This window comes from Equus quagga, chromosome 5 (assembly GCF_021613505.1).
Source record: "Equus quagga isolate Etosha38 chromosome 5, UCLA_HA_Equagga_1.0, whole genome shotgun sequence".
Taxonomy (NCBI): Eukaryota; Metazoa; Chordata; class Mammalia; order Perissodactyla; family Equidae; genus Equus; species Equus quagga.
This window is the reverse complement of record NC_060271.1, coordinates 23,552,969-23,580,368: the sequence shown is the minus strand read 5'-3', so window position 1 is coordinate 23,580,368 and position 27,400 is coordinate 23,552,969. Positions and strand designations below refer to the sequence as shown.

The 27,400-nt window shown below is 44.9% G+C and overlaps 1 protein-coding gene across 1 annotated transcript in view; it reads right to left on the bottom strand.

The window, feature by feature from the left end:
- CSMD2 (CUB and Sushi multiple domains 2) overlaps nt 1-27,400 on the bottom strand; it is a 585,891-nt gene that overhangs the window by 23,958 nt on the left and 534,533 nt on the right. The window contains exons 54-59 of the mRNA XM_046662326.1: nt 23,275-23,448; nt 20,041-20,229; nt 9,478-9,651; nt 5,245-5,427; nt 1,503-1,679; nt 83-262 (exon numbers count right to left, since the gene is read on the bottom strand). Of these exons, the coding sequence (XP_046518282.1) occupies nt 83-262; nt 1,503-1,679; nt 5,245-5,427; nt 9,478-9,651; nt 20,041-20,229; nt 23,275-23,448 (1,077 nt within the window). The remainder of the gene's footprint in view (nt 1-82; nt 263-1,502; nt 1,680-5,244; nt 5,428-9,477; nt 9,652-20,040; nt 20,230-23,274; nt 23,449-27,400) is intronic.

Below are 27,400 nucleotides of genomic sequence, written 5' to 3'. Positions count from 1 at the left end.
TCCCTTCTAGATGTTCAAGGTCCTTGTCTCACTTTTGTATCTTCTTTGGCCCTCCGTCCATATCTGCAGCCCTCAGACACACCTTTGCAGATTGGCTTGGTACCATTCCACGTCCGGTCCTTGGTGCAGCTCAGCACAGACACCCTATGTGACTCCATCATGTAGCCAGGGACGCACTGGTACGTCACGGTTTTGTTGTACCTGAAGTCATTGCCCAGCCGGAGGCCGTTGGCTGGAATCCCAGGGTCACCACAGTTTATGACTAGGCAAAGGGAGATACAGCATCGTTCACCCCCAGTCTGACCCCCTTCCTCCCCAGCATTCCAATACCATCCCCATCACTCCCCGCACATGTCCAGGAAGGAAAACACTCAGACAGAGATGTCCTGTCTCCTCACAGGCTCCTAGCTGGGCACTGCTCACTCTAAAGTCTGTTCCGCCAAGTGTCCCTGCAAGGGCCCTCCCACTCCCCCACTGTCCTTGCTCACACCATCCTCATGCAGCCTGCAACTTGGGCTATGCAGACCATCCTTCTTATTCAAAGCCCACCCCTCTATGAGGAAGTAGCCAGAGGGCTCAGTCCTTAAGTGAGGATGGGGCCCAGGGAGAGGGAGGTTCCCACGTAAGGGCCTGAGATGGTTAAAGGGCCACATAAGACAATTCGTCTGCTGAGGGGCGCATCTTACCACCTGCTGCTCTGACTAGGAGGCCTCTGTAGGCCCAGTGGCCTAGAAGCAGAGTCTTATGACATATGCAATGGTCATACCTATGTTACAGTATCAAATGAGGGTGGGGTTCGGTGAGTTCTGGCCTCAGAACCAAAGTGAACTGACATGGGGTTTTAGATGGAGACTGAAAGCACAGATTAGGACTTTTGAAAGAGAGAATGTCGTCAGAGTCCCTCATCTTATCATTTCCCTCCATTTAGGCCCCATAGTGACTTGCTTTCCAAGGAAAAGAGTCTGGGGGCTGTCCTTGAGAGGAGCGAGAGAGGGGAGTGGTGAGGCCACATAATGCTCAGGGGCCTGCCAGGGCGGGGAGGGGTCCAAGAGAGAGAAGGAACTAACAAAAATGGCGGATGGTGGCAGCTTTAAAGTGGAAAGAAAGTCAGGCTGAGCACTGGGGGTTTTCCCTCAAAGAGATAAGAAAGCCCAAAGAACTGGCTAGAGTCTGAGAAATAGCAAATATACATTCTTGACCTCTCTGAGCCTCAGTCGTCTCATGTAAAATGGGTCTAATAGCAGCTACTTCACGGGGTTGTGGTGAGAATCAACCGACATAATGCATATTAAATAAAGCATTTGCCTCCATGGCTGGTACACAGTACATGCTCAATAAATGGGGGCTATCTGTATGATTCTCACTCAGGGGCAAGTCCCACTATTCTAGCCAGCCTTCCCAATCTTCCATCTTCTCAGTCTCCCAGCCCTCTGATTTGGCATGGAGGAGCCCGATCACCTTGGCCACCATTTGCCGTGGAGCCAAGAGGGCTGGGCTCTCACCTATACACTCCGGGTCACTGCCTGTCCAGGTGCCGTTGACCGAGCAGTGTCGGCTGAGCAGGCCTGTGGCGTAGTAGCCTTCCCGGCACTCGTAGACGATGGAGCTGGAGAAAACCAGGCCGTCACTGAACATGACTCGTGCATTGCTCGGAGTCCCAGGGTTCCCACAAGAGATCACTAGGAAGCCAAAAGAGCACATTATTCAGTTGAGCAAGGGCGGGCGTCACCTGGGGGACTGAGAACTGCCCAGAGTGGACCACGTGCTACAAAAGGACCCTGTGGCTTGAAATGCCTCCCATGGCACTTCTATGTCTGATCATCTCACCCTCAGAAGGGAAGGAGAGACCTGTATAATTTTTCTAATTTCTAAAAAATTAAGACTATATGTTTTATTATCACACCTAAAATTTTAAACAGTTCCTTACCATTACCAAATATCCAATCACTGCTTAATTTCCTTCAGTTGTCTCAATTTATTTTTTTACAGTTGATTTGTTTGAAGCAGCATCCAAATAAGGTCCACATATGACTTTTGGTTGGCATGTCGCTAAGACTCTTCCAATTGAGTTACTGTTTTCCCTCCTATAGTTTATCTGCTACAGAAACCAGGGCATTGAGCCGGTAGAATTTCCCACTTCTAGGATTTTGCTAACTGCACCAATGAGGTATTGTTCAACATGTTCCTCTGTCCCCTGTGGTTCTGACAGGCAAGTCCTACTTTTCGGCAAAAGTACTTCACAGGTGGTGTCTTTCCTAGCACACTGCATCAGGAGGCACAGAATGTCTGGTTGTTTCCTCGTGCATGGTGTTGAGGCTGATCAGTGGGTTCAGGCTCAGGCATTATGAACTTCCCATTAGTTTTCCATTTAATGATTTTAGTAGCAATTGTTGATTGTTGACTATATTCATTACTTCATTAGGGAATAGAAAATGGTGATACTATAATTCTATAATTCTTTCTGCATTAGCCAGAGTTTGTTAATACAGAATTTGCCCATCATCAAATATTTGCTTATCAGAATAACGAGTTGGTTTCCTAGCAAATTCTAAGAGTGACCAACAAGCATCTGAATTCACGGATTTAAATTTATTTACCATGTTGCCATCTACTGCTACTGTTATTCTATCGACGCTCAAATGATCCCGTCTTTGGCTGGTGGGAGCCTCTTTGGGTTGGCTCCTGAGTTCCTTTGACGTGACCCCACTTGTCTCTGGTCGATCCCTTGCTGGGGTGGCAGCATGTGCCTTGTTCATCTTGTATGTTTCCTGCTCCAGTCCCTGAATTAGCCGTTTCTCCAAAGAGCTCTGGTTCTTTTTACTGGAGAGTGAATTTAGAGACCACAATCTGGGCATTAAGGGTACCCATTGCTACTGAGTTGGTCATTATTCTAGACTTCTAGACTGGCCAGAGCTGGGAAAATAACTTTTTAAATAGAAAATACACTATGAGCTTATACTGACATTACCAATCCAAGTTTAAGATAATTTTCCCTAACTTCTTTATTTTTATATCTCTTTTATGCTGAAAATTTTGGTTCTTAATAATAATAAATAATTTTAGTATGTTTCATCTATCTATCTATATATAGTGTTTTATATGTAACAGTTTCAGAATAGTAATACCGCTATTACTACTAACAATATGATTGCTGAAAACGGTCTAAGATTTCACTGCAGTTCTCTTGCCTTGGGGTGTATAGGCCACAGTTAAATTTCCTCTTTTCAAGTCAGTTGAAATAATTCTCTGAGTTATTAAATCACCAACTTGATACAGAGTTAGGTCCATGGGTTTCCATTTTGGTTTTGCTATTTAGAGATTGCTTGTTTCTAATCTTTGATTTAATTTGATTTTGTAACTAACTATGTACAACATTTACATGGTCCCAAAGGCAAATCCACAAAATGGTTCCCATATAATCAGCACAACAGACGGGCCCTAGCATCCATCCATTCAACAAGTATTTGTGCTGCCTAGGTGCCAGGAATGCAACGATGACCAGGTCACATGCCCTGCCCTTGAGGAGCTCAGTCTAACTTAAGAGCCTACCTATAAAGAGATAAATTAAAATATGATGTAATAAGTATTATACTTGAAGGAAAAAAAGCACGAAGATAGAAGCAGCTTATTGGAGCTGGAGGTAAGCTTTTGAGTAGGGCCTTGAAGGATAAGTGGGAGCTTGTCAAGGGAAGTCACAAAGAGCTGTGTACACGTACACACACACACACACTCATTCAACAAACACTCATTTCCAGATCCAAACTCTTAGCCACCCACTTTCCCCTGAACACTCCTTACATGGTGACTGACTCCATCTTGGGATCTGGGTGGCATGAAAGGGGACCTGGGTCACAGAGGATGTTTGAGAATATGTTAAATTCTCCCCTTGCCAAAACACTCTCCCACTACTACAAACCTTTCTTGCTGAAGCTACAAAATTCTGTAGAAACCGGTTTTGCAAATAGCACCCCTAGAAAGGCAGATAAGCGGGAGAGGGCGCCGATTCCATTTGTATCCTTTCCTGGGCAGGTGTCCCCTGATCATGGGCCAGAACACCTCCCCTTGCTCTGTAGGACTGCTGCACAATCTTAATTTCAAACAGCCCACTCTCTAACTCCGGCCTCTTATCTCTTCAGCTCCCTCCCTCTGGCATTCCTTCTCTCGTCTGAATTCCTTTGCTCCTCTTGAGAGCTCTAACCCATTGATCCTACCACTTTTCACTGCCTCCTACTCCACTCATAAACCTGCTCCCTCCTTATCCAGCTTAGACGCCAGGATCCATCATAATCACTGCTCTGCATATTCCCTCATCTCCCTTGCCGCTTTCTGCCATCGTCTTAGTCGCCTGATAAAACGCCAAACTCCACCTCTAATGCTTCACCCACTCCGCATCTGCAGCAATGTAGCAAAATGTGGTTCAACAAAAACCCAGGCCAGTGCTGACTACTCTCACTTAAATTAATGGCTGCATACCTAGTGAGCCCTCGGGGCTGCCTGGCAATTATATATTTCCCCATTCCACCCCCACGCCTCCCTTGTTAGATGATGATTTCGTATCATCTCTTTCCTCGCCCGGCATCTCACTCCATCTTACTCCCAGCTGTTAAGCTGCTTCTTAACTAGGAGAGTGCTGTGCAGGCTGCATTTCAGAGACAGAGACAGAGAGATTCGGGGAGCAGCTACAAATTCGGACTCTGGGGAGAGAGGTATTAAAAAAGAGTTTTTCATAAATTTTGGAGTGTGTGGAGAAATATAATTTTCCCCACTGGGATGACCTCAGGAAACATCATTAAGGGCTTATATTACTTTTAAAGGGTTTAAAAAATTGGATTTGTATTTCTTCTAACACTTTGGATGTTTGTTTCACACAGTCTCTTCCCGTAACCTGTAAGCTCCAAGGGGACAAGGTGTGCCTGTCTCGGTCACCATGGCGTCCCCAGCACGTACTACAGTATTTGGCACATTGTTGTTGAAACTAGGTAGGAAATAAATGAATAAGTGGGCTAAGCTTAGTCTTTTTGGGTTTCTTCCCTTCTTAGGTGAGGGTGGGGAATAGGTTTGCCTTTAGATTACTAATGAGGATAAACGTGACCTATCTGTTGTGACCACTACCCACCAGGCCAAGGGTTAAACGGGGCCATGGATTTTATCTGTGAGTGTGAGGGCAGCTGTTTGGGAGTAGCAAAGCAGGGGAGGAGCCTGGGGGTAGGCAAAGGGGAAAAGCAGAATGGTCACATACATTACCTCCACACTCAGGCTGCGTGCCGCTCCACGAGCCATTGGCTTGACAGGTTCGCTCCGACGACCCCCGGAGCGCGTGGCCAGCTTCACAGCTGAAGCGCATGAGACTTCCCGGAGCAAAGCTATCGCCCAAACGGATGCCATGGGCTGGGATCCCAGGGTCACCACAAATTCCCATGCTGGTTCCTAGGGACCAGAACCAAACAAACTCCATGTTTTTAGCATGGAAGAAAGGGAGTGGAGGACTGGGAGGGAGAAAGAGACTGGGCCGTTGCTAAGGGGAGGCAGTGGGCCCCATGGATGAGGGGGTGAAGACTGACTGTGAGTCTAGCCCGAGTTGCCTGCACAGACTCTTGCCTTAGTACTTACTCAGTGGTCAAAGAACACAAAGGTCTGAGGTTGCAGGTGAGTCTTGGGGACCACAGAGCAGGGGAAGAAAGGAGGCAGAGGGAAGGCTCTGTGGTGGAAATCGTGCCTTCGTTCTTCGGCCTGTGCCAGTGTGGAATGTCAGTGGTCCAAGCAGGCCACATCTCACCCTTCTCCCTTCTACCTCTTCTCCACCAATATCTGCCGATTCTGTACCCTTCCATTCCAAGTTCCACTGTCTTAGCTCAGTTTGCCAACATTCTCTGGCCTGAACTATTGTAAGAGCCTCCTGACTAATGTCCCTTCGTCCGAAACTCTCCCTCTGATCCATCTTCCACTTCATCCTCAGATCCCAACAGTGAACAACCACCAACCACCCGATCATGTTTGTCTCCTGCTGAAACAGCTCCACTGGCTTCCCACTGTTTATAGGATACAATCCAGACTCCTTAGCATAGCTTCATCTTCTCAACAGCCCAGCTTGAATCCTGATCCTGGGCCTTTAATTGAGGATTCCTTATTCACAAATTATGCAATACAGGTGAGCTCTAGATGAAATGTTTTAGATTTTCTCATTTCATTCTTTCTTTGCCTCCCTGCCTCCTGCCACATTTCTGCATTTATCTGGGTTCTGACATTGTACAAACTGACCCAAGAGGTGGGGGAGGGTAGAGAAAGGAGACAAAGCCACAAGATCTAGTGCCTGTGGGAACCAGCACATCTCATAATACAGAGATGTATGAGAGACATCAATGGATCAGACTAGGCCATGGTTAGCATGAGGAAGGAAGAGGAAACTTAAGGGATAAATGGCAACTGCATGACAAGATAAAGTTTCCAACTGATATGGAATGTATCTCCTCATGAACCCACATGTGTGGGCATCAAATGGTAACATCTGAGTAACCGTATTTAGTTTGTTGGAGTAAAGAAATGTTTAAGTCATGCATACCCAACCATTTACCATTTATGTCTCTTCCTCTCAATCTTGGAATTAAACCCTTTTCTAGTCTAGTCTCAGACTATGAGAAAACTATATAACCCCATGTTGCCCATTCTGCTCCCGGCCAAAGAAGGGAGATTCATTCAACTTTCAACTCAAACTTTTGAAAAAAGAGGGCCCATCACATTTGGCCAGGTTTTCTTATCTTTTGAAGTTTTCTAGGATGTAACTCATGCAACAGGCAGTACTGGGTCCCCCTGAAGCCAGCCCTAATTGTGAGTACTCTACTCCCACACTTGTTGGCTGCCCTCAGCGGGAGCCAGCACTATTGTACAATAGGCTTGAGAGTGGAGCTCTCCAGTCCCCTGCGCTTATCTGACAGAATGGTCTCCACTGCCGTGGGGCCAGATGGCAAAGCTTGGCTCTTTTACTGAAGAAATATATGAGCAAGATGATGATTCTGCAGAGGTGGGCAATGAACTTCCCAAAATAGGTCTTAACTGCCAGATATCTCTGCATGTCCTTGATGGCCCAGGGACTTCTGACTCAAGGACTCAGGAAATTTTGATATGCATCATCTAGGTGAACTGAACATACAGAATGAGGTTCACAAATTTGACCCTGGGACTCCTGAATGCTCATTTCTCAGGACTGGGAGGAGATGCTGTGGCAAAAGATGACATCTGTAAGTTTCAGGAAGGGAGGAAATATATTCTACTCACTAGCGCACACGTAGCATTACTTCCTAATCTCCCATTCTTCTCACCTTTCACTTTCTTATCTAAGGCATTTAGGATTCATTCATTCCTCAGCCTTAGCATTTACTGAATCCCTCTGGGCCTGTCCTCACAGGTCTTCAGGAAAGCTCTGCCCATGATTCTGGTCTCCTAAGTGGCCGTCATCCTTGATTCCTCAGAATATTCAGCATCAGGGCTCAAAGAATACACCCCCTAATGAGTGGAGTCTATGTCCTCTGAAGGTTCTTTCCTTGCTTCTTACTGTTTTATGCCACCAAGTGTCAGCTTGTTTCTAAGCCTCCCCCGTTGACCTTTGATGTGACCAAAGGAGAGTCCCTTCTCCCACAAGGAGGACAGTACTCAGGAAGTCACGAAATTATGAAATCTCAGGGTTGAAAGGGTTTGGAGATTTTCTAGATTAGTTCTCTACTCCAGACAAGAATCGGTTCTGTAATATTTCTAGTTGGTCATTTTCCAGCCCCTGCTAACACGACTCCAAAGAAGGGAAATTACAGTTTGGGAGAAAAGACCTTGGATGCTGTGCCGTGGGCTAGGAGAATGACTGTGTGGTTGGGTGACATATGCTAACAAGTAGGGGATGCTTGGGGTTTTCTTTCTGGTTTCTTTGTCCTCTGCTCTGCACTTCTCTTTCCCATGGAGAACAAAGATTCCCAAAATAGATCAATAGACTTTAAGGACACCATTAGCCCAATGTCCTACAGAAGTGTCTAGAAGGAGCTTTATGCAAAGTTATCATTCACAGAAGAGACTGGGGCAAATGCATGCTTGGATGGCCATTTGGATGGGAATGACTCGTCCTCCTGGAATTTGCTCCGTGGATAACTCGGGAGCCCTCAATACACATGACGCTTGTCCTCCTGATGCCATCTTCCCCAAGTGACTTCCACCAGAAGCCAAAACAGAATGAAATTAGAGGCTGGTCAACAGGCCTTCCTCTAGTCCAGGTTAAAGAAGGCCCCATGGCTCATACCTAGTTGTGCCCAGTTCATGAACTGGATGATTAACAAGATTAATAGCAGTGAGGGGCCATGGTCCTGGGTGTTAGTATAGAGTGATGTGTCTGGGATTGTCATGGGCAGTCAACAGCCCTTTGAAACAGTGGCCAGTACTTAGGGAAATTCTTCTTTCTAGGGAGATCTAACTAATATTTGGTTCAACATTCTGGCAGTGTCCTAAATTTGGGGGGATAGGATCATTTGGAAACCTTGAACTGTAAGAACAGCTGCACGTGTGGTGGGTGAGGCCCCACACCACGAAGAAGTCTTCTATATCAGGAGGAGGTTGAGATCCTCTCCCCTGGAGTGGATCTGGCATGGGAAGCGATAGGGGTTAGTTTCAACGCCAAGGTGGGCTCCCTAACATCAAGCTACTTGAGCAGCTGCGCTCCTTGGGGAGACAGACCTTATGGGATCCCTTCTGGGGCCAGGCAGGCTGACCTCAAAGAAGACAAAGCTGTGCGGTGCTAATTTTTGTCTTGGTGGCTTCTATCATGGGTGGGACAATTCAATTTCAAATATTTTGTTCTGTCATGACATTACAGATGAGTTTCTGGTTTGGATAATATGCACATGGGCGCTTTGGCAGGTTCTTATATTCACGATTTTGATAACATCTGTCAGTGTCTTCACAGAGATCAACAGTAAAACATTTATTAATAGGAAAGGTCTGGGGACTGGTGTGTTAGGGCAGTAGGGAAGAATTGTATCCCACTAGGCAGCCGGGACACGGGACAAGTGGGGGAGGCAGTGATAGGGAAGAAAGGGAGGCAGGCTGGGGCCTCGGAGTCCCAAACAGGGAAGGAAAGAACACAGGAGAGGGTTCAGACCTGGGCTGAACAACAGGGAGCCTTGGACTATTCTCGGGAACGCACGGAAACAAGCGTTTGCTCAGGACTCCGGCCACAAGTGACCTCACAAACTCGTATCCTCCCTAGTTTTGCAACCTCTTGGTTGATAGGCTTGGCCAGAGCCGACCAAGGGGATGAAGCTGGGCTCAGACACCAGGGGCTGAAGTCCACTTGGGACCTCTGATAGCTGTGCTCTCTGCCTGGGAGGGATGGGATGAGGGTTCAGACGGTCTGCTTCCCTCCCATCCATCTGTCACACTCGCACCTTGGGAGCTCACCCACCTCCCATCCATCGGCCCCCTCCCCCACACCAGGCCCCATACCTGAGCAGTGGGGGAGAGAGCCTGTCCAGTGGCCGTCCAGCCCACACATGCGGGTGGCGTTTCCCACCAGAGTCCGCTTGCCGGTGCAGCTGTAGCGCACGACCGCCCCCATAGTGTAGCTGTCCCCGGACATCTGGGAATGGGGTGGGGAGCCTGGATGGCCACAGGATACCACTGTGGGGAGGAGCAAACACTCAGCAACTCTGCGCAGTGACAGATCATCATCACAGGACACACGCTAGGGTTTCTGTAGTGACAGTCAGGGAAGAAGAGAAACTCGGGTACCTACTAAAGCCAATTTCCTGCTGGCACACCCACCTGATGTGAGCAGACAATGCCCACCCATCTCACTGTACAGTTTCCATACCTGTGAAATGAAGAGTAATACCTGTTGTTTTAAGAGTTGAATGAGATACTATGTGCGAAATGGCTCAGCGTGTAGTAGGTATGCAGTAATGTTCACCTCTTTTCTTTCTTGCCTCTTGTGCTCACCCCTCCCTATTCCTCACTGCTGTAGGACATACCCAAGACGCCTCTGGCGGGAAGGTGGTACGCATAGTACACAGAAGGCGAAATGGTGATGTGTCATCCTAGGACCGTCTGCAGTGGCCACAGATTCCAAAATGAGAGTCAGTTAAAGTCCTTCTCCAACTATATCTTACAGTTGCCCACATCCATTGTCCCCAACATGTCCCCTTTGATCTGCAACTTCCCTTTCCTGAAACACCAAGTGTAACTGCGCACCAGTGATGAGGTTAGGATAGGAGGGTGGAGATGCACAGGCTGCGCAGGGTGGTGCTGTCCATGTCACTGGCTTTGCCTTCCCCTTATTCTTGCTCAGGTGGGGCCCAGGTTCTTTCATTTACTCAACACATATTTATTGAGTGTCTATTTTGTGTTTTATATTTTACGTGTTTGGGAGAACAAATTTCATGCTCTCATGGACCTTATATTCTAGTGGGGAAGAGAGACTATAAACAAGAAAATAACTAAGTAATTATAGGCAGTGCCATGAAGAAAAATAAAGCTACCTCAGGAAAAGGTGTTCAGAGATAGAAGGAGGGGCTGTTTTTGAGTAGAGCGGTCAGGGAAGCTGTCTCTGAGGAGGTGACATTTGAGCAGTGATCTGAGTGATGGGAAGAGGCCAGCCATGTAAGATCTGAGGGAAGAGCATTCTGAGGGGAGGAACATCAGTGGAAAGGCCCAGAGGCCAGAATGAGCTTGGTGTATTTGAGGACGGCAAGAAAGCAGGGCTGCCGCAATAGAAGGAGCAAGGAAGGAACGGAAGAAGATGTGGGTGGAGAGGTTGCCAGGAACGAGATCATGGCATAGAATTTGGATTTTATTATAGGCATGATGGAACACCACCGGAGTGATATGATCTGATTTACATTTTAACAACATCATTCTGCCTTCTGTGTGGAGAACATTCCAGAGTTGGGCAAGAACGAGGGGCCTGTTGCAGTAGTTCAAGAAGAGATGATAATGACATGGATGGACTAAACCTTCGGGTATGGTAAGAGATCCCAGAAAGGGCATGGAGTGGATGATGACTGGGACAGCTGACCAAACAGATAAAATATGAGTTGGGCCAATGCTGCCCAGATGATGGAAGTTTGGGCAGGCACAGGGATGGCATGGATATGCCTTGGGCAGTTCCACTTCTCACTGTGGTCTTAATGGGCGTCAAACACTGTTCTTAGCGCTTGTGGTAGAGCGTGTGCAGAGACTACTGTTAACAAGTCCTCCCATCAAGGCATGGAGCCTGTTTCCCTTCCCCTTTGAATCTGGGCTGGCCTTGTGACTTATTCTGACAACTGGAATGTGGTGGAAATGACATTGGGCTTGTTGAGGCCTAAGATCCCTAGCAGCCTCTGCCTTCATTTTCTTGGGTTACTATTGCTACTACGTAAGGAAGTTTGGCCTAGATTATGAAATGGTAAGAAATCACGTGGAGACAGGGACCACATCAAGAACAATCATGATGCCCCAGTCAATAGCCAGGACCAAGTTCTCTGACATGTGAGCGAGGTCATCTCGGACCTTCTAGACCCAGCCGAGTCACAACAGCCCACAACACTGGAGCAGAGATGCACTATCTCCAGTATACCCTGCCTGAATTGCCAACCACAAGCAATAAAACTGCTGTTGCATTAAGCCACTACACTTCGGGGTGAGTCGTTACACAACAGATAACTCAAACAAGATGGAGATGACTTTGGAGGTCTTGAGAGCGAGGGCTTGTGTGTTGCATACAGGAAGGAGAGGAATTGTGGCGGCCGAAGGGCTGATTGTGGCACACTGTCTGCCAAGATGGTCACCACAACTCTTCCTGTGCACGCGTGCCTCTCCTCCCACTCCAAGAAGTGCTAAGCCCTACCTGACTTCCTGACCTATAGAATTGTGAGAAAACCAAAACAGTTGCTATTTTAAGCCACTAAGTTTCGAGATAGTTTGTTACACAGCAATAGAGAACCGATAAGATGAGTCTGAAGGATTATACTATCTATTCCTTAAGACAATCCTATGAAGTAGGCACCATTTTAATCTCCATCTTACTGATGAAGAAAATGAGGCACGGTGAGGAAAAGGAACTTAGCCAAGGTCACAGACCTATTTAACGGTAGAATTAGTTCTTGTAACCAGGCAGGTTGGCTCCAGAGGCCACACGCCTAAGCACCGTAATGAACTCCCTTCTGCAACGCTGTTTTAATACTACCAATGAATTCTGTCCTTCTGAAAGGAATGGAGTTTCCAATTATAGTTTAAATGATTCTATGATTGCCTATTAGAAAGATTTGGACTTCTAGAAACTGTCCACTTTGAATTCTCTAATAAACTTGTTTTTAATGGAAATACAACACATATACAGAAAAACACACAGTGTACAGCAAAATGAATTGTCAGAAAGTGAATATACTCATGGAACCACCACCCAGATGAAGACATAGAATATCACCGGCATCTCAGAAGCCCTGTCATGCCCTCTCCCCATCGCTATCCCTATCACCTCCCTCTCACCTCCTCTTCCCCAAAGTTAACCCCTGTCTTGACTTCTTACACCATTAATCAGTTTGCCTGCTTTTGATTTTATATAAATGGAATCTTAAAGTACATATTCTTTTGCACTTAGCTTATTTCACTCAACATTATGTCTGTGATATTCATCTATGCTGTGTGTAGCAGTAATTTATTATCATTGTAATATACCAGAGGCTGGCAAACATTTTCTGTAAGGGGCCAGATAGTAAATATTTTAGGCTTTGAGGGCTACTTCCAGTCTGTTGCATATTCTTCTTTGTTTCTTGTTCTTTTTTTCACTTTTTTTGGTACAATACTTTAAAAATAGACAAGTCCCATTCTTAGCTCAAGGGCCATACAAAAACAGGCCATAGGCTGGATTTGGCCCATGAGCCAAAGTTTCCTGACCCTGCTATACAGGGTAACATTTGTATTCGTTATTTATTGCTGTATAATAAACTACCCCAAAGCTTAGACCACAACAGGCATTTATTATTGCTCATGGTTTCTGTGGGTTGGGAATTTGGGAATGGCTTAGCCCGGTAGTTGTGGCTCAAGATCCCTCGTGAGGCTGCAGTCATGATGGTGGCTGTGGCTGCAGGCACCTGATGGCTTGACTGGCTTCCTCTAAAGTGACTCAAGAAAGCAAAGTGGAGATGGAAATGTCTTCTGTGACCTAGCTTAGGAAGTTGCACCACCGCTTCACACAGACCAACTCTGGTACCATGTAGGAAAATACTACATAAAGGCACGAATACGGTGAGGTAGGGGTCACTGGGGCCATCTTCAAGGTTGGCTGTCACACCACTGTGTGAATATAGCACATTTTATTGATCCATTTCCTGCTGATGTTCCCAGTTCTAGACTTTTATGAATAATGCTGATGGGGACATTTTTGTTTATGTCTATTGGTGTCCATACGTACACACACATGCTGGCCACCCATAATGATTTCTGTGATGGCAGTTGGCTGTTTTTTCTGATGTTCTTATTCGCCTTTACAATTTTTCTTTGGGGAATTTGAGGATAGTGTTAAAATTATGGTAATGTCTAATGAACTCTGAAAAAGTATATGCAATGCCTGAAATTATGTTTTTTCACTGGTTTTATCTAGGCTATTTGGGTGTCTGTAAAATTAGTAACCAGAGTATGCTCCATTGTTTTATTCCCTTCCTGTGGTTTGTTCTTTTAAAGAAGGAAGATGTCCACCATAATAATGTTTGCGTCAAAAGACAAAACAGTGACAATACCATTTGGCTGCTATTGATAAGAAAAAGACACATGATAGCAGTAAAGAGAAACAACTTACATTCAGTGTATGTTTGCATAAAAATCAAGGAAGTGAAGAACAGAGAGAAGAGGAATAGCTGTTGCTGTATTTCCCAATTTGTCAACATCAAAAATTTTAAAATGTTTTTAATGTTCACGCCCATGTCCAAATGTGATCTCTTTGCACCGTTCCAGTTTCTGCAGTGGCTCTCTAGCTGCTAACTGCAAATTAAGCTTAAATGTGTACCTAAAAACAGGCAAGATAGATATTTAGCACTCCTATTATTAGCAAATTTTCTTGTATTACAGAGAATACACATATAAAAGGGGAATGAGAAAGCATAAAATTGTAATTAAGCAAAAAATAATAATACAAATCAGCAATGCGTGGTTGGGTGTGGGCTATGCTGAGTCTCACAGGAATATGAAAGGAAGCCCCACACTGGTTCCTAGACCCCAAGCGTGAGAGTTGTACTAATGGCCAGCCAGCCTCCAGAGCTTCTAAAGCACTTTAGCAGGGAAATGACATATAATAATAGACCTGGACCATGCATTTGCCTTGGTTCCTGCAGATCTATACCAATTAAAGCAGTTTGCCTTCACCTGGAAGGGGCAGCTGCTTTTTCACTAACTCAGTTGACCAGGGGATATGTAAAGTCCTCTGCAACTGGCCAAAACCCTATTCACAGGTACATTGATCTGCCAGAAGTAGAAATACAGTTAGTTCACTAAAACGATGTCATGATTATCATGAAACATCAGTGAAAAGGACTTCACTGGGAGTCACCTGGGATCTAGAACCCTGCAGCCAGTGGAAAGTTCCTCAGAGTCTGGTGTTTTGGAAATATTCTCACCAAAACTAGGGAAAAACTTCTGTATTTTCCCCCATCAATAAGTGACTAGGCTTACTGAGTTCTGATGTTAGTACATCCCCTTTCTAGGAATCTTGCAGAAGCTCATATTCAGAGTAAGTAATAAAACTTCTGTCTTTCAATGGGGTTTGCTCGGGGAAAACTTGCTCCAAAAAGAAGAAACTGTTCTGCCTGTTGGTTTCTATGTCCCTACTAACAATATAATGTGGTGATCTCAGTAATTGGTGTAAGTAGAGTTTAGCAACTTGTAAATCCCAATGAGAAAAAGAAGTGGTGACCACTGGCTTTCTAGAATAGAAAATATCAGCAACTGTTGAGAATTAACCATTTTTCTGAGAGATAATGACTAGCCTGTTTTTAGACTTTGGCTTCTACCAGACTGAGAGCCTGATTCATGGTTCCCATAGGTTAAGATCAGTCAAAAAAGAGATCACAATATAAACATAATAAATCACATGAGAAACAAGTCCCCATGAGTGAGAATCAGCAGATATAAGGACATAAGATACCTAGAAAAAACGTAAGATTCATACATACGTGAAACAATAGCAAAATGGCAGACATAAAACCTACCTTATCAGTAATTACATTAAGTGTGAATTAAACACATAAAAGGAGGATATTAACAAAATGGATAAAAAACATGTTCCACCCATATGCTGTCTATGAGGCACACAGTTTAGATTCAAAGACACAAATGGATTGAAAGTAAAAAGATTAACAAAAAAGGAAAAAGAAAGTAAAACGATGGAAAAAGATGTACCATGCATACAGTAACCAAAAAAGAGCTGAAGTAGCTATCCTAATATCACACGAGATAGACTTTAAGACAAAAATTGTTACTAGACACAAGAAGGACATTTTATAATGAAAAAAAGATCCATCTATCAAGAAGATATAACAGTTATAAACATATATGCACCTAACAACGTAGCCCCCAAATACATAAAGCAAAACATAGCAGACTTGAAAGGAGAAATAGACAAATCAACAATAATAGTATGAGATTTCAACACTCACTTTAAATTATGGATAGAACAACTAGATAGAAGATCAACAAGCAAGTATAGTGAGAAACACCATAAACCAACTAACCCTAACATTCATCTATAGAACTCTCCACCCAATAACAGCAGAATACACACTCTTCTCAAGCGCACATGGAATATTCTCCAGAATGGACCATATGTTAGGCCATAAAATAAGTCTCCATGAATTTAAAAAGAATGAAATCACACAAAGTATGTTCTTCAAACACAATGCAATGAAATTAGAAATCAATAACAGAAGGAAATTTGGAAAACTCACAAATATATTGAAGTTAAACAACACACTTCTAAATAACCAGTATGTCAAAGAAGAAGTCAGAAGAGAAATTAGAAAATACTTTAAGGTGAACAAAAATGAAAACATAACAAAACTTATGAGATGCAGGGAAACCAGTGCTCAGAAGAGAATTTATAGCTGTAAATGCCTACATTAAAAAGAACAGAGATCTCAAACCAACAAGCTAAACTTCTCCCTTAGGAAACTAGAAACAGAAGAGCAAACCAAACCCAAAGAAAGAAGAAGAAAGAAAATAGTAAAGATTAGAACAGAGACAAATGAAATAGAAAATAGAAAAACAATAGAGAAAATAAACGAAACCAAAAGTTGATTCTTTGCAAATATCAACAAAATTGACAAGTACGCAGCTAGTCTGATGAGAGAGAGAGAGAGAAGAGACGAGAGAGAGATGATACAAATTATTAAAATCAGGAATGAAAGTGGGAACACTACTGCTAGCCAAACTTACTGGAATAAAAAGAATTCTAGGAGAATACTATGAACATGAACAGCTGTATGCCAATAAATTAGATAACCTAGAGGGAACGGACAAATTCCTAGAACACAAACTGACTCCTACCAAAACTGACTCAAGAAGAAATGGAATATCTGAATAGAATTATAACAAATAAAGAATTATAACAAACAAATCAATAATCAAAAAACCTTTAACAAAGAAAAGCCCGGGACCAGATAATTTCACTGTTGAATTCTACTAATTTTTTAAAGAAGAAATAACACCAATGTTTCTCAAACTATTCCTAAAAAATAGAAGAGGGACACTTCTCAAATCATTCTGTGAGGCCAGTATTACCCTGATAGTAAAGCCAAAGACATCACAAGGAAACTACAGGCCAATATCTCTAATGAACACATAGTTGCAAAAATACTCAACAAATACTGGCAACCCAAATTCAGCAGCATATTAAAAGGATTACACCATGACCAAATGTGATTTGCTCCAGGAACACAAGAGTGGTTCAAACATATGAAAAACAATCAATGTAATACATCATATTAATAGAATGAGGGGAAAAAACCCACATGATCATCTTAGTAGATGCAGAAAAAGCATTTGACAGAATCAAAAACCTTTTCGTGATAAAGATGTTCAGCAAACCAGGAATAGGAGGGAACTTCCTCAGTCTGATAAGGGAAGCTACAAAACCCTCAAGCTAACATCATCCCTAGTGGTGAAAGACTGAAAGTTTTTCTCTTGAGATCAGGAACAAGACAAGAATGTCTGTTTTACCACTTCTATTCAACGTTGTGCTAGAAGTTCTAGCTAGGGTAATTAAGCAAAAAAAAAAAAAAAAAAAAAAAGGCATCCAGGTTGGAAAGGAAGAAGTAAAACTGTGTCTATTCACAGATGACATGGTCTTGGATTACGATATGACATTCGACTAGGCAATGGTTTCTTAAATATTCCACCAAAGGCACAAGCAACAAAAGAAAAAATACATAAATTAGACTTCATTAAAATTAAAAACTTTTATGCATCAAAGAATGTTATCAAGAAAGTGAAAAGATAATCTACAGAATGGGAGAAAAATTTTGCAAACTATATATCTGATAGGGTGCAGAATCCAGAATATATAAAGAACTGTTAAAACTCAACAATACAACGACAAACAACCCAATTAAAAAATGAGCAAAGAACTTGAATAGATGTTGCTCTAAAGAAGAGATACCAATGGCCAGTAAGTACAGAAAAAGATGCTCAACATGTTTAGTCATTAGGGAAATGCAAATGAAAACCACAGTGAGGGGCTGGCCCCATGGTGTAGTGGTTAAGCTTGGCATGCTCTGCTTTGGTGGCCTGGGTCTGCAGGTTTGGATCCTGGGCACAGACCTGAACCACTTGTCAGCCATGCTGTGGTGGTAAACCACATGTAAAGTGGAGGAAGATTGGCACAGATGTTAGCACAGGGCTAATATTCCTCAGCAAGAAAACCAAACCTACGAGTGATATACCACTTCACACGCACTAGAATGGCTATAATGAAAAAATGGACAATGGCAAGTGTAGGTGAAGATGCTGAGAAATCGGATCTCTCGTACACTGCTGGTGGGAATGTAAAATGGTGCAGCCACTTTAGAAAATAGTTAACTGCGAAAAGTTAAACATAGAGTTACCATATGACCCAACAATTCCACTCCTAGGTGTATACCCAAGAGAACTGACAATATATATTCACACAAAAACTTGTACATAAATGTTCACAGCAACATTACTCATAATAGCCAAAAAATGGAAATGATTTAAATTTCAATCAACTGATGAATGGATAAACAAAGTGTGTATATCCTTACATGGAATAGTATTTGATCGCAAAAAGAAATGAAGTGCTGATACAAGCTACCACATAGATAAACTTTGAAAACCTCATGCTAAGTGGAAGACAAAAAGCCATGAAAAGCCAAATACATCCATTTATATGAAATGTCCAGAATAGGCAAATCTATAAACAGAAAGTAGATTGATGGTCACCAGGGGATAGAGTGGTGGTGTGGAATGGGAAATGACTGCCACAGGGTTTCCTTTTAGGGTGATGAAAAAATGCTCTTGGAATTAGATAGTGGTGATGATTCCACAACTTTGTGAATATATTAAAATCACTGAATTATAAATTTTAAAAGAGTGAATTTTATGCTATGTGAACTATATTTCACTAAAAAAAGAGAAGAAAAATGCCAATGGGATTAAATCTACCAGTTGAAAGAAAAGATTGTCAAGTTTAAAGACACCCTAGTTATATGCTTTTTACATACAGAACAGTTAAAAGTAAAATGATAAAAAATATATTGTTCAAATGCTAAACAAAGGAGGCTGGTTATAAATTATATTAATATAACTATATATTAATTAATTATATTGATATTGATATTAACATCAGATAAGTAAGCTTTGGGGTAAAAAGTCACTACAGATAGGGTCATTTGATTAGGATAAAAGCTTCATTTTACCAGAAGATACAATCTGAAACCACCGAGCGCTCTGACTCTCAGCTGGCGCCACTGTACAAGGCAGCTGTCCATTTCCAACCCCAAACAATCTGTCAGTCATCATGGGCTGGATGGCCAGGTTGGCGTCCCCAAACAAGGGAAATAAGGGCAGTGAGTGGCTGTACTAGTCTCCTGTTATACCAAGAGGTCCGAGGGCATAAAGAGATGGTGTCATCTGACTGGAGGGCCTACAAAATGTATATGATCCACCAAAGATAAGTGGTCTGCTGAATGGTCCCAACTCAATAGCCATTAATCCCAACGGATTGCATCTTTGCGTCTACTACCAGGAAGATGGGGGAGAGAGTAATCCTCAGGACTCACCTTCAGGAAGAAGAGGAGAGAGCAGGAGACCAAGGCACTGACCTTCATATAAGGATGTGTGAGGCTAGCAACCAGATGTCAGGATCCTGAGCACTTCCTCTATCTTTTTTTCTACATGTTGTCCCCATATTTTTTCCTAATAATGGTTTAAGCAGTTATTGTTTACTGAGTAGCAGATACCACACTAGGCACTTTTCATGGGTTTTCTCATTTAATCTTCTAAGAACCCTAGAGAATAGGTATTAGTGTCATTTTTATAGATGAAGAATGGAGCTCTGAGCAGCAAATGGACTTCTCTCAAGCCACAAAGCTTGTGTAGTGGCAAGGTCAGAATTCAAACCCAGGTTGGTCAGCCTCCAGACTTGGTGGCATTTCTGCTTCAGTCCTTCAAAGGAAAGGGGTTCATGTTGTCTTTCTGGAAAAGCAAGGAAGGGGTCAAATGGGAGACAGCGTCCCATGAGGCAGCCAGTTCTTAAGGAAGGGACCCCTGAAGGCTGCAGAGGTTGGTGGCAGTACTAGAGAGGAAAGAGAATAGGCCTCTAGCCAGGAAGGAAGTGAGTAGAGTGTTATGTCAACTAACCCAACAGGGGCCCAAGAAGGGCTCTGACATCCAAGGAGCAACCAGAGTGGCTGTCATCGCAATGTCACACACACACACACACACACAGAGGAGGACTGTTCTTTGACACGGCCCACCCTGTCAGGGTGCACAGGTGATCATTTTGAGCAGATACCATCTACTTACAGAGACACTGGGGGCGGGGACGGTCCCATGTGCCATCTCCCTGGCAGCTGAGCACCGGGGTGCCCAGGACGTAGAAGCCATGGTTGCACTGGTAGGACACAGTGGTGCCATAGCTGAACCTGTGCGGGCCGCTGGCATGGACTTGACGAATGCTGTTTTCTTGGTGCCCAGGATCTGTGCAGTTGATGACTGCAATGGAATGGGGACGATTAGAGGAGGAAACCTGGATGTAAAGATTTTCTTACGCTTTCAAATAAGAATTCAGAAATCCCAACAGGGCCAAATTCCCAGCACAGCAAAATTTCAGGACCAAAACAGGCAACATAAAGCAGATCTGGTCTGGGAGGGTGAGCTGGTTCTGAGGCTGCTGCCCTTCTTCCCCGACTTTGACCACCTAGTTAAGGGATTCATTCTTCCGTGTTCAGCTAGACAGCATCTCCCTGGAGAAGTCTTCCCCCTGCCTCCTAGACTGGTTAACCTCTCCCTCCTCAGTGCTCCCTTGAAAAAACCTCTATTACTGTGTTTATCAGCTTAGATTGGGATTTGCTTGAATACATGGGTCCTTTGAGGGCATGCATGCCTCGGCCCTGTGTGCCCGATCCCAGGCACAAGGTGTCTCCCATCACAAAGCCGGTCAGTTACAAAACTGATGCATCTGAGCTGACTTGAACAAGGCTTGGGCTCTTTGGAACGGCTTTAATCACTTTTATGAGTATTTCAGGGAGAAATTAATATCCTGGGGGATAAATTTGACTTTCAAATGTTAAAGTGTTTCCAAAGCAGCTTAACTCAAAATCAGAGTGAGATTTTAGGATAATGACAATATTATTCATAACGCGTGATGTGTACTTTTGCTTTTCAAACACTTTCACATCCATTATCTTACCTGAGTCTCACATGCACTGAATGAGGTGGGTACGACAGGTATTTTAAATCTATGATGCTTTTGTTTTAAATTTATTTTTTATTCTTTGTGCTTTTTTTGGTGAGGAAAATTGACTTTGAGCTAACATCTTTTGCCAATCTTCCTTGTTTTTTTCTCCCCAAAGCCCCAGTATATAGTTGTATATCCTAGTTGTATATCCTTTTACTTCATCTATATTGGATGCTGCCTCAGCATGGCTTCATGAGTGGTGCTAGGTCCATGCCCAGGATCCGAACTGGAGAACCCCAGGCCACCAAAGCAGAGCGTGTGAACTTAACCACTACCCACCAGGCTGGCCCTAAGCTTTTAAAGTGAAGGGTATTTTTACCTTTGCTGAACTTCTCTGAGGTTCAGAGAGTTTGGCATCATAAAACAAGTAGGTAGTATTTATTCATTCACAACATTTATTGTGATAATGTTGCGTGCCAACCACAGTGCTGGGGAGCAAGGATATCACAGAATTTACAATCTAGAGTAGGATTTCTCCACCTCGACACTATGGACATTTTGGGCTGATACTTCTTTGTTGTAGGGGGTGGTCCTGTGCATTGTAGGATGTTTAACAGCATCCCTGGCCTCAACCCACTAGATGCCAATAGAAACTCTCCAAAAATGTCTCCAGACATTTGTCCCCTATTAGGGCAAAGGGATGGGTAAAATCATCCTTAGTTGAGAACTGCTGGTCTAGAGAGAAAAGGACAAACAAGCAATTATCCTGTTTGATAAGTGGTCTGATAGGGGCAGCAGAGAATGTTCTGGAAGCACAAAGCAAAGACTCTAGCCCAGTGCAGAGTGTGGAGCAGGAAAGTCTCCCCTGAAGAAGTAACATTTAAGCTGACTCTTGATGGTTGAGTAGAAGTCACCCAGATAAAGAGTGGGTGGTGAGGAGGACAGAGAAGAATGCACTGGAGGAAACCGTGGGAGTGCCCTGGGGTGCATGGGTGCAGGGCATGTGTCAGCAAATGGAACAGATTCAGTGTGGCTGCGACTCAGTGCAGAAGTGAGGCTGGGGGCAGAGGAAGCGGAGAAGAATGAGGCTGGACAGGAGGCTGGGCCAGGCCCCACGGGTCCAGTAAACCAGCGGAGGAGAGTACCGTTCTCTGAAGGGCAGTGGGGAGTCTGGCAAGGCATCTTAAACCGAGAGTGAGCGACTTGATCATATCCGCATTTTAGACAGGTCACTCTGTCAGGGTAGAGAATGGGCTGGTGGGGAGCAGTCTTGGGGGCCAGGATGTCTAAGGATTTTACCCCAGCCCTCTGATTCCGAGACCTGCCCTTGAACACGTTGCCCTGGGAACGGGCTGGTGGGAGTGGGAGCGGAAGTTACAGGAGAGAGACAGGACACTGTGTTGGGGAGATGGAGCACAGTATTTGAGGAGAAGGGGACATGGGATAACAACACCCAAAGCAGCAGTTCTCGACTGGTCCCTGCCTGATGGAAAGCAGGCACAACGCAAAGCCATGGGGCTTTTCCTTGTGTTCTCTGGAACCTTCTCTGACTCAAAATGGCATCTTGACATGTGAAGACAGGGATGCTATTTTAGGGTTAGTTGTCAATGTATCTTGATTCATTTTAAAAAAATCATTTGAAAATGTTGGTCCTTTAATACTAGTTACAAATGACTCGTGACACATTGCACAGCCAATCACCATGCACCCTAAATACTGCAACAAGGAGCCATCATCCCAAGGAATTTCAGCCCTCATGGCTATGAAGACTTGATCAACCTCCAGATCGGAGCTGGACTCGCTCATGTTCAGCCCACTCTGACTCTCCCCTCAAAGGACTCTGAGCCTTCCAGACCATTCTCGGTAAGAGGTCCAAAGCTCCATTTGTCCTTTACGCGAAAAGCCTTTAGAAGCTATTTCCTAAATAGTCCACATGGGGCTGGAACATCCTCTACACAGAGTCTGTCTCTTGATGCCTTGGTTTCTTCTCTCCCCATCCCCTTCATCTCAATCCGTAGACTCCCCGCTTTTTACTTTTTATTCTAAACCCTTCTGTTTTTTTCTTTCATTAAGAATGGGTTCTATTTGATAATGATGAATTACTTATTCTATGAAATGTAAACAAGAATTATTTTCCATTTCTATTTCGAAAGGTGAGACTTGGTTTGCTTTCCTGATATAACCAACGATGAAATTTTACTCGGCTGTATCTAAAAGTTGAGAAAGCCCCATTTTTTTTTTTTTCTGTCCAAATAGAGTCAAAACAATGCCAGGACTGAATTCACTGGCTTCTGCTCATGGGCTACTGAACCACAGGTGGCAGACGACTGGGGTGAAGTGGGACAAGAAGGCTGACTCACTTCGGCAGGTGGGCAGCGTGTCACTCCACTGCCCGCTGGCCAGGCACTGGGACCTCGCAGCCCCCTCAGCCACATACCCAGGGTTGCAAACAAACTTGACCACATCGTTGAGGTTAAACTGGCTGCCCTGAGTGAGGCCGTTGATGGGGTTGCCTGGGTGTCCACACGTAATCGCTGCAACCAAAACAGAAGACAGGTAAGTCCTCCCGCCATTCCACACCCCAAAAGTTCATCCCCTTCTCACCTGGCATTGTTCGTGTCCAGCAAGGTTAGCCCTAAGTCTAACTTTGGTCTTCTTTGCTGCAAAAACTTTATTTCCTGAATTCAGAATGGGGACATGCCTTTTTCTTTGAAGGTACATCCATAGCTTGGACAACTTGAGAGAAATCATTCTCTGACTTCCCATAGGCCTGGACTGTAATTCTCTGTTGTCCAGGTTGTCAGTCCTGCTTCATTTCCTGTCTCTGATCCCCGTGGCTCCCCTCCTCCACTCCTCATTGCTGGATATACTGATGACCACCCCTCGGCTGATTCAGACTCAGCCTAGTTCCTGGGCCAATCATGACAGAACCAGAGTCAATACTAACCGAGCCTGAGCGGAGGGCTGGGTCTCCCTGCAGACCAGTGGCAGGCAAACTGTGGGGACCTGAGTTACTAGGAGAGCACAGCCCCTCCCCTCAAGCTTTCCACGTGAAGGGAGTTCAATCTGCGTAATTCCTGGCATTTTTCTATGGTCTCCTGCTTACTCCGCCCCAGGTAACGTGGGGTGTTCCACTGTGCAATCTGCGTCCTCATTCTGGGAAGAATGAGGAGCCACTGGCTCAGCTCTGCCTTCTTCCTCTTGGGTCTTGGCTGCCTGCAGGCAGCAATGTTCCCTGCTGCTCCTCCAGAGTCAGGCTCTCCCCAGAACAGAGGGATGCCTGCTGCAGTGCAGGGCTGCCTCTGATGGTGTGTGAATCCACCCCATTCTGGGGTGGATTTAGCTGACCCCAATTGGCTCTCATATTAAGCTATGGTTTCCAACTTAGCTCTTATCAGTAACAAAGGTGCTATTTTGGCATCCACTTACAGCTCTGTTTTGTTTTGTAATTTGTTCAACTGTGGGCAGGGAAGAGGAAGAGGACCTGGTGCTCGCAGGCCTGGTCCCAGAGCCCTCACACTTACCCTCTGTCCCAGCTTTCCTGTGTCCTCCCAGTAGGGGAGCTCACTCCACTCAGGGCACAGGTCTCTGAGGTTTCTCAAACACACCAAGCAAGTGCTGGCCCAAGGGCCTTTGCACTCACTTTCCTCTCTGCCAGAGTATCCCTTGGCTCCTGCCCTTGTATCCTCAGGTTTCTCCTGAAAAATCACCATCTCAGTGAGGCTTCCCTTACGAGCCAACAAACACCCTCGCCAGCATGGCTCAGGCCCCTCGCCCTGCTCTGCTGTTCTCCACAGCAATGGACACACGCACGTCTACACGCACGTCTCCACTTGTTCATTGCTTGTCTCCCTTCACCTGAACGTAAGCTCCATGAGGGCAGGGACCCGGTTTTGTTCCTTACTGTCTCCTTGGTGTCTGAACCAGTGCCTGACATATAGGAAAAGCTCGATAAATATTTGCTGAGTGAATGAACCAACGAGTGAGTGAGATGAATGGATGGATGCTGGGGCTTCTGCTTTGCTCCCTAGTCCTTAGTTCTAGTTAGGACCTGCCTGGAACCCTGGTCTCTTTGCATTGAGCTCCCACTTGATGCTTTTGACAGTCCTCTCCCTGGGCTCTGGATTTTTGTTGTGAGAAGATGAGGAACCATGAGGGACGCTCTCTTATCCAACACTTGGATCCATTGGGACCCACCCCAAACCCAAATAGTGTGGATTGGGGTGGGGGAACAAGAGCAGGCAGGACCCAGTTTTTGCTGGCCAGCTGTGGTAACTTTCTGATCAGTTCTCTTTTATAAATCTCAATAGTAGCATCCCTGACTCTAGTGGAGAAAGCTGGGCAGAGCGGAGACGTGCTGTTAATGGACTAAAGGGGTTCAAGACAGCCTGACGCACTGGGACGAGAACGGGCTATGGAGGCCAGCAGACCAGGATTTAAAGCTCAGCTCTGCCCTATCCTTACTCTGGACAATTCACTCTGAGCCTCAGTTTCTACCTCTGTAATGCAAGGATTTCAACATGTATGAAGAAGGTTACTTTGAAAATAGATTCATATATTACTTTTTGTTAAATATTCACTAAGCGCCTTCTGTGTGCTAGGCACTCTGCTATGTGCTGATGACATACAAGGCATACGGTATGGTAAGTTCCCTGGTCTCAGGGGGCTCACCTCACAGTCTAGTAGGAGAGCAGGGACCGTTACAACACAGTGGGCTGGTGCTGAGATAGAGGCCAGCCAGAGGGGCATCTACCCTCCCCTGGGGAGACAGTGGGTTAAGGAGGGCTTCCCAGAGGGAGTGGCATATCCCCGACCTGGCTCTCAAGGGTGAGCAGGACTTTGCCTGGTCAGTGAGGTGGTGGAGGGTGGATATAAACTTCATGCAGTCTGTGAACCCACAGAAATGACATGCCAAATATTGCGTATATGTAATCAATTTTGGGAGGATCCATCGCTCTCACCAGGTTCACAAAGGGTCATGACCCCCTCCCAAAAGGTTAAAAACCACAAGAAAAGCAAGAGAAGAGTGCTGAGGAGTAAATTCCAGCTTTTGAAGGGCAGATCGCCTGCAAAGGAAACTGAGCAAAGTAGAAAACAGCTCGACAGGAGGCAGGAGTGCCACAGGAGCCACAGGCAGAGTCTCAGGGCGTGTCACACACCCCAGATAGGCCTGTTTCTCTGGAGAACCCTGACCAATACAGGCTGCAAAAGGGAGACGGAGAACACATTGCTAGGAAGGAAAACAGGGTCCTGATGAGGCTCGAGCCCTAACTGGGGCTTGAGCACCTGGACCACTACAACCAAATTTCCTGAGGGCAGAGACCACGACACTTTTAATTCATCTTTATCCACAACACCCAACACAGTGCCTGGCACATAGTAGGTGCTAAAGAAATGTTTGAATATGGTCTTATAGGGTGAGGGAAGTTACTAGAGAGGGAAGGTCAGCAGTAGAGAAGAGAGAGTTAAAATAGACTGAGCTCACTAAGGAGGCAGGAGAAAGGAGATGCCAACACTCAGTGGAGGGCACAGCCTGGGACCTGGGGGAGACAAGGCGAACGCAGACAAGGACAGAAGGGTGGGTGGGGAAGCAGGAAGTGAAGGAGTTACTGTCTGAGGGCTTCAACCATCTCTGCAAAAGAGAAAGCGAGATTGTACAATCAGCTAATACTTCTTGGGGTTTGTATGCATTATTTCACTAATCCTCACAATCCGGTGAGGTAGGTGCCATTGTTTCCTCACAGGAAGGTTTCAGAGGAGTCAGGAGCCTTGTTCAAGGGGCACTGTTTCTAAGATGCTATCTGAGTGTGGAGCATGAGTCTTCAGAAAAGAGGTGAGATTATGAAACAGCTGTGTGGGAACAGGCAAGAGAGCTAACTGAGGAAATGTAGAAGGATTGTTGGAAAGTTTTTTTTTTCCTTAAAGATTGTCACCTGGGCTAACAACTGTTGCCAATCTTTTTTTTTTCTTTTCTTTTCTGCTTTATCTCTCCAAATCCCCCTGTACACAGTTGTATATCTTAGTTGCATGTCCTTCTAGTTGTGGGATGTGGGACACCACCTCAACGTGGCCTGACTAGCGGTGCCATGTCCGTGCCCAGGATCCGAACCCTGGGCCGAGGCAGCGGAGCACGCGAACTTAACCACTCGGCCACAGAGCCGGCCCCATGTTGGAAAGTTTTGAAAGTGGGTCATATTGGAAACCTTGAATGTCTATGTGGTGACACTAACACAACGCCTACCACAGAGCAATCACTTATAAATGTTTCTTCTTTTACTCCTGCCTTCCTCCTCCGTATACTCCCCAGGTCTCTGTGCTCCAGGAGAGAATGGGACTTGCTACAAGAGAGCCTGGATTCTGTGATGTCACAGGATGGCGGCACCACCACCTCCACACCATCATCCTTGTCATCACAACAACAGCAACATCTGCTTAAAATCTCCACCAAGCACTGTTCTGGCCATTGTACATGTATTAATTTATTTA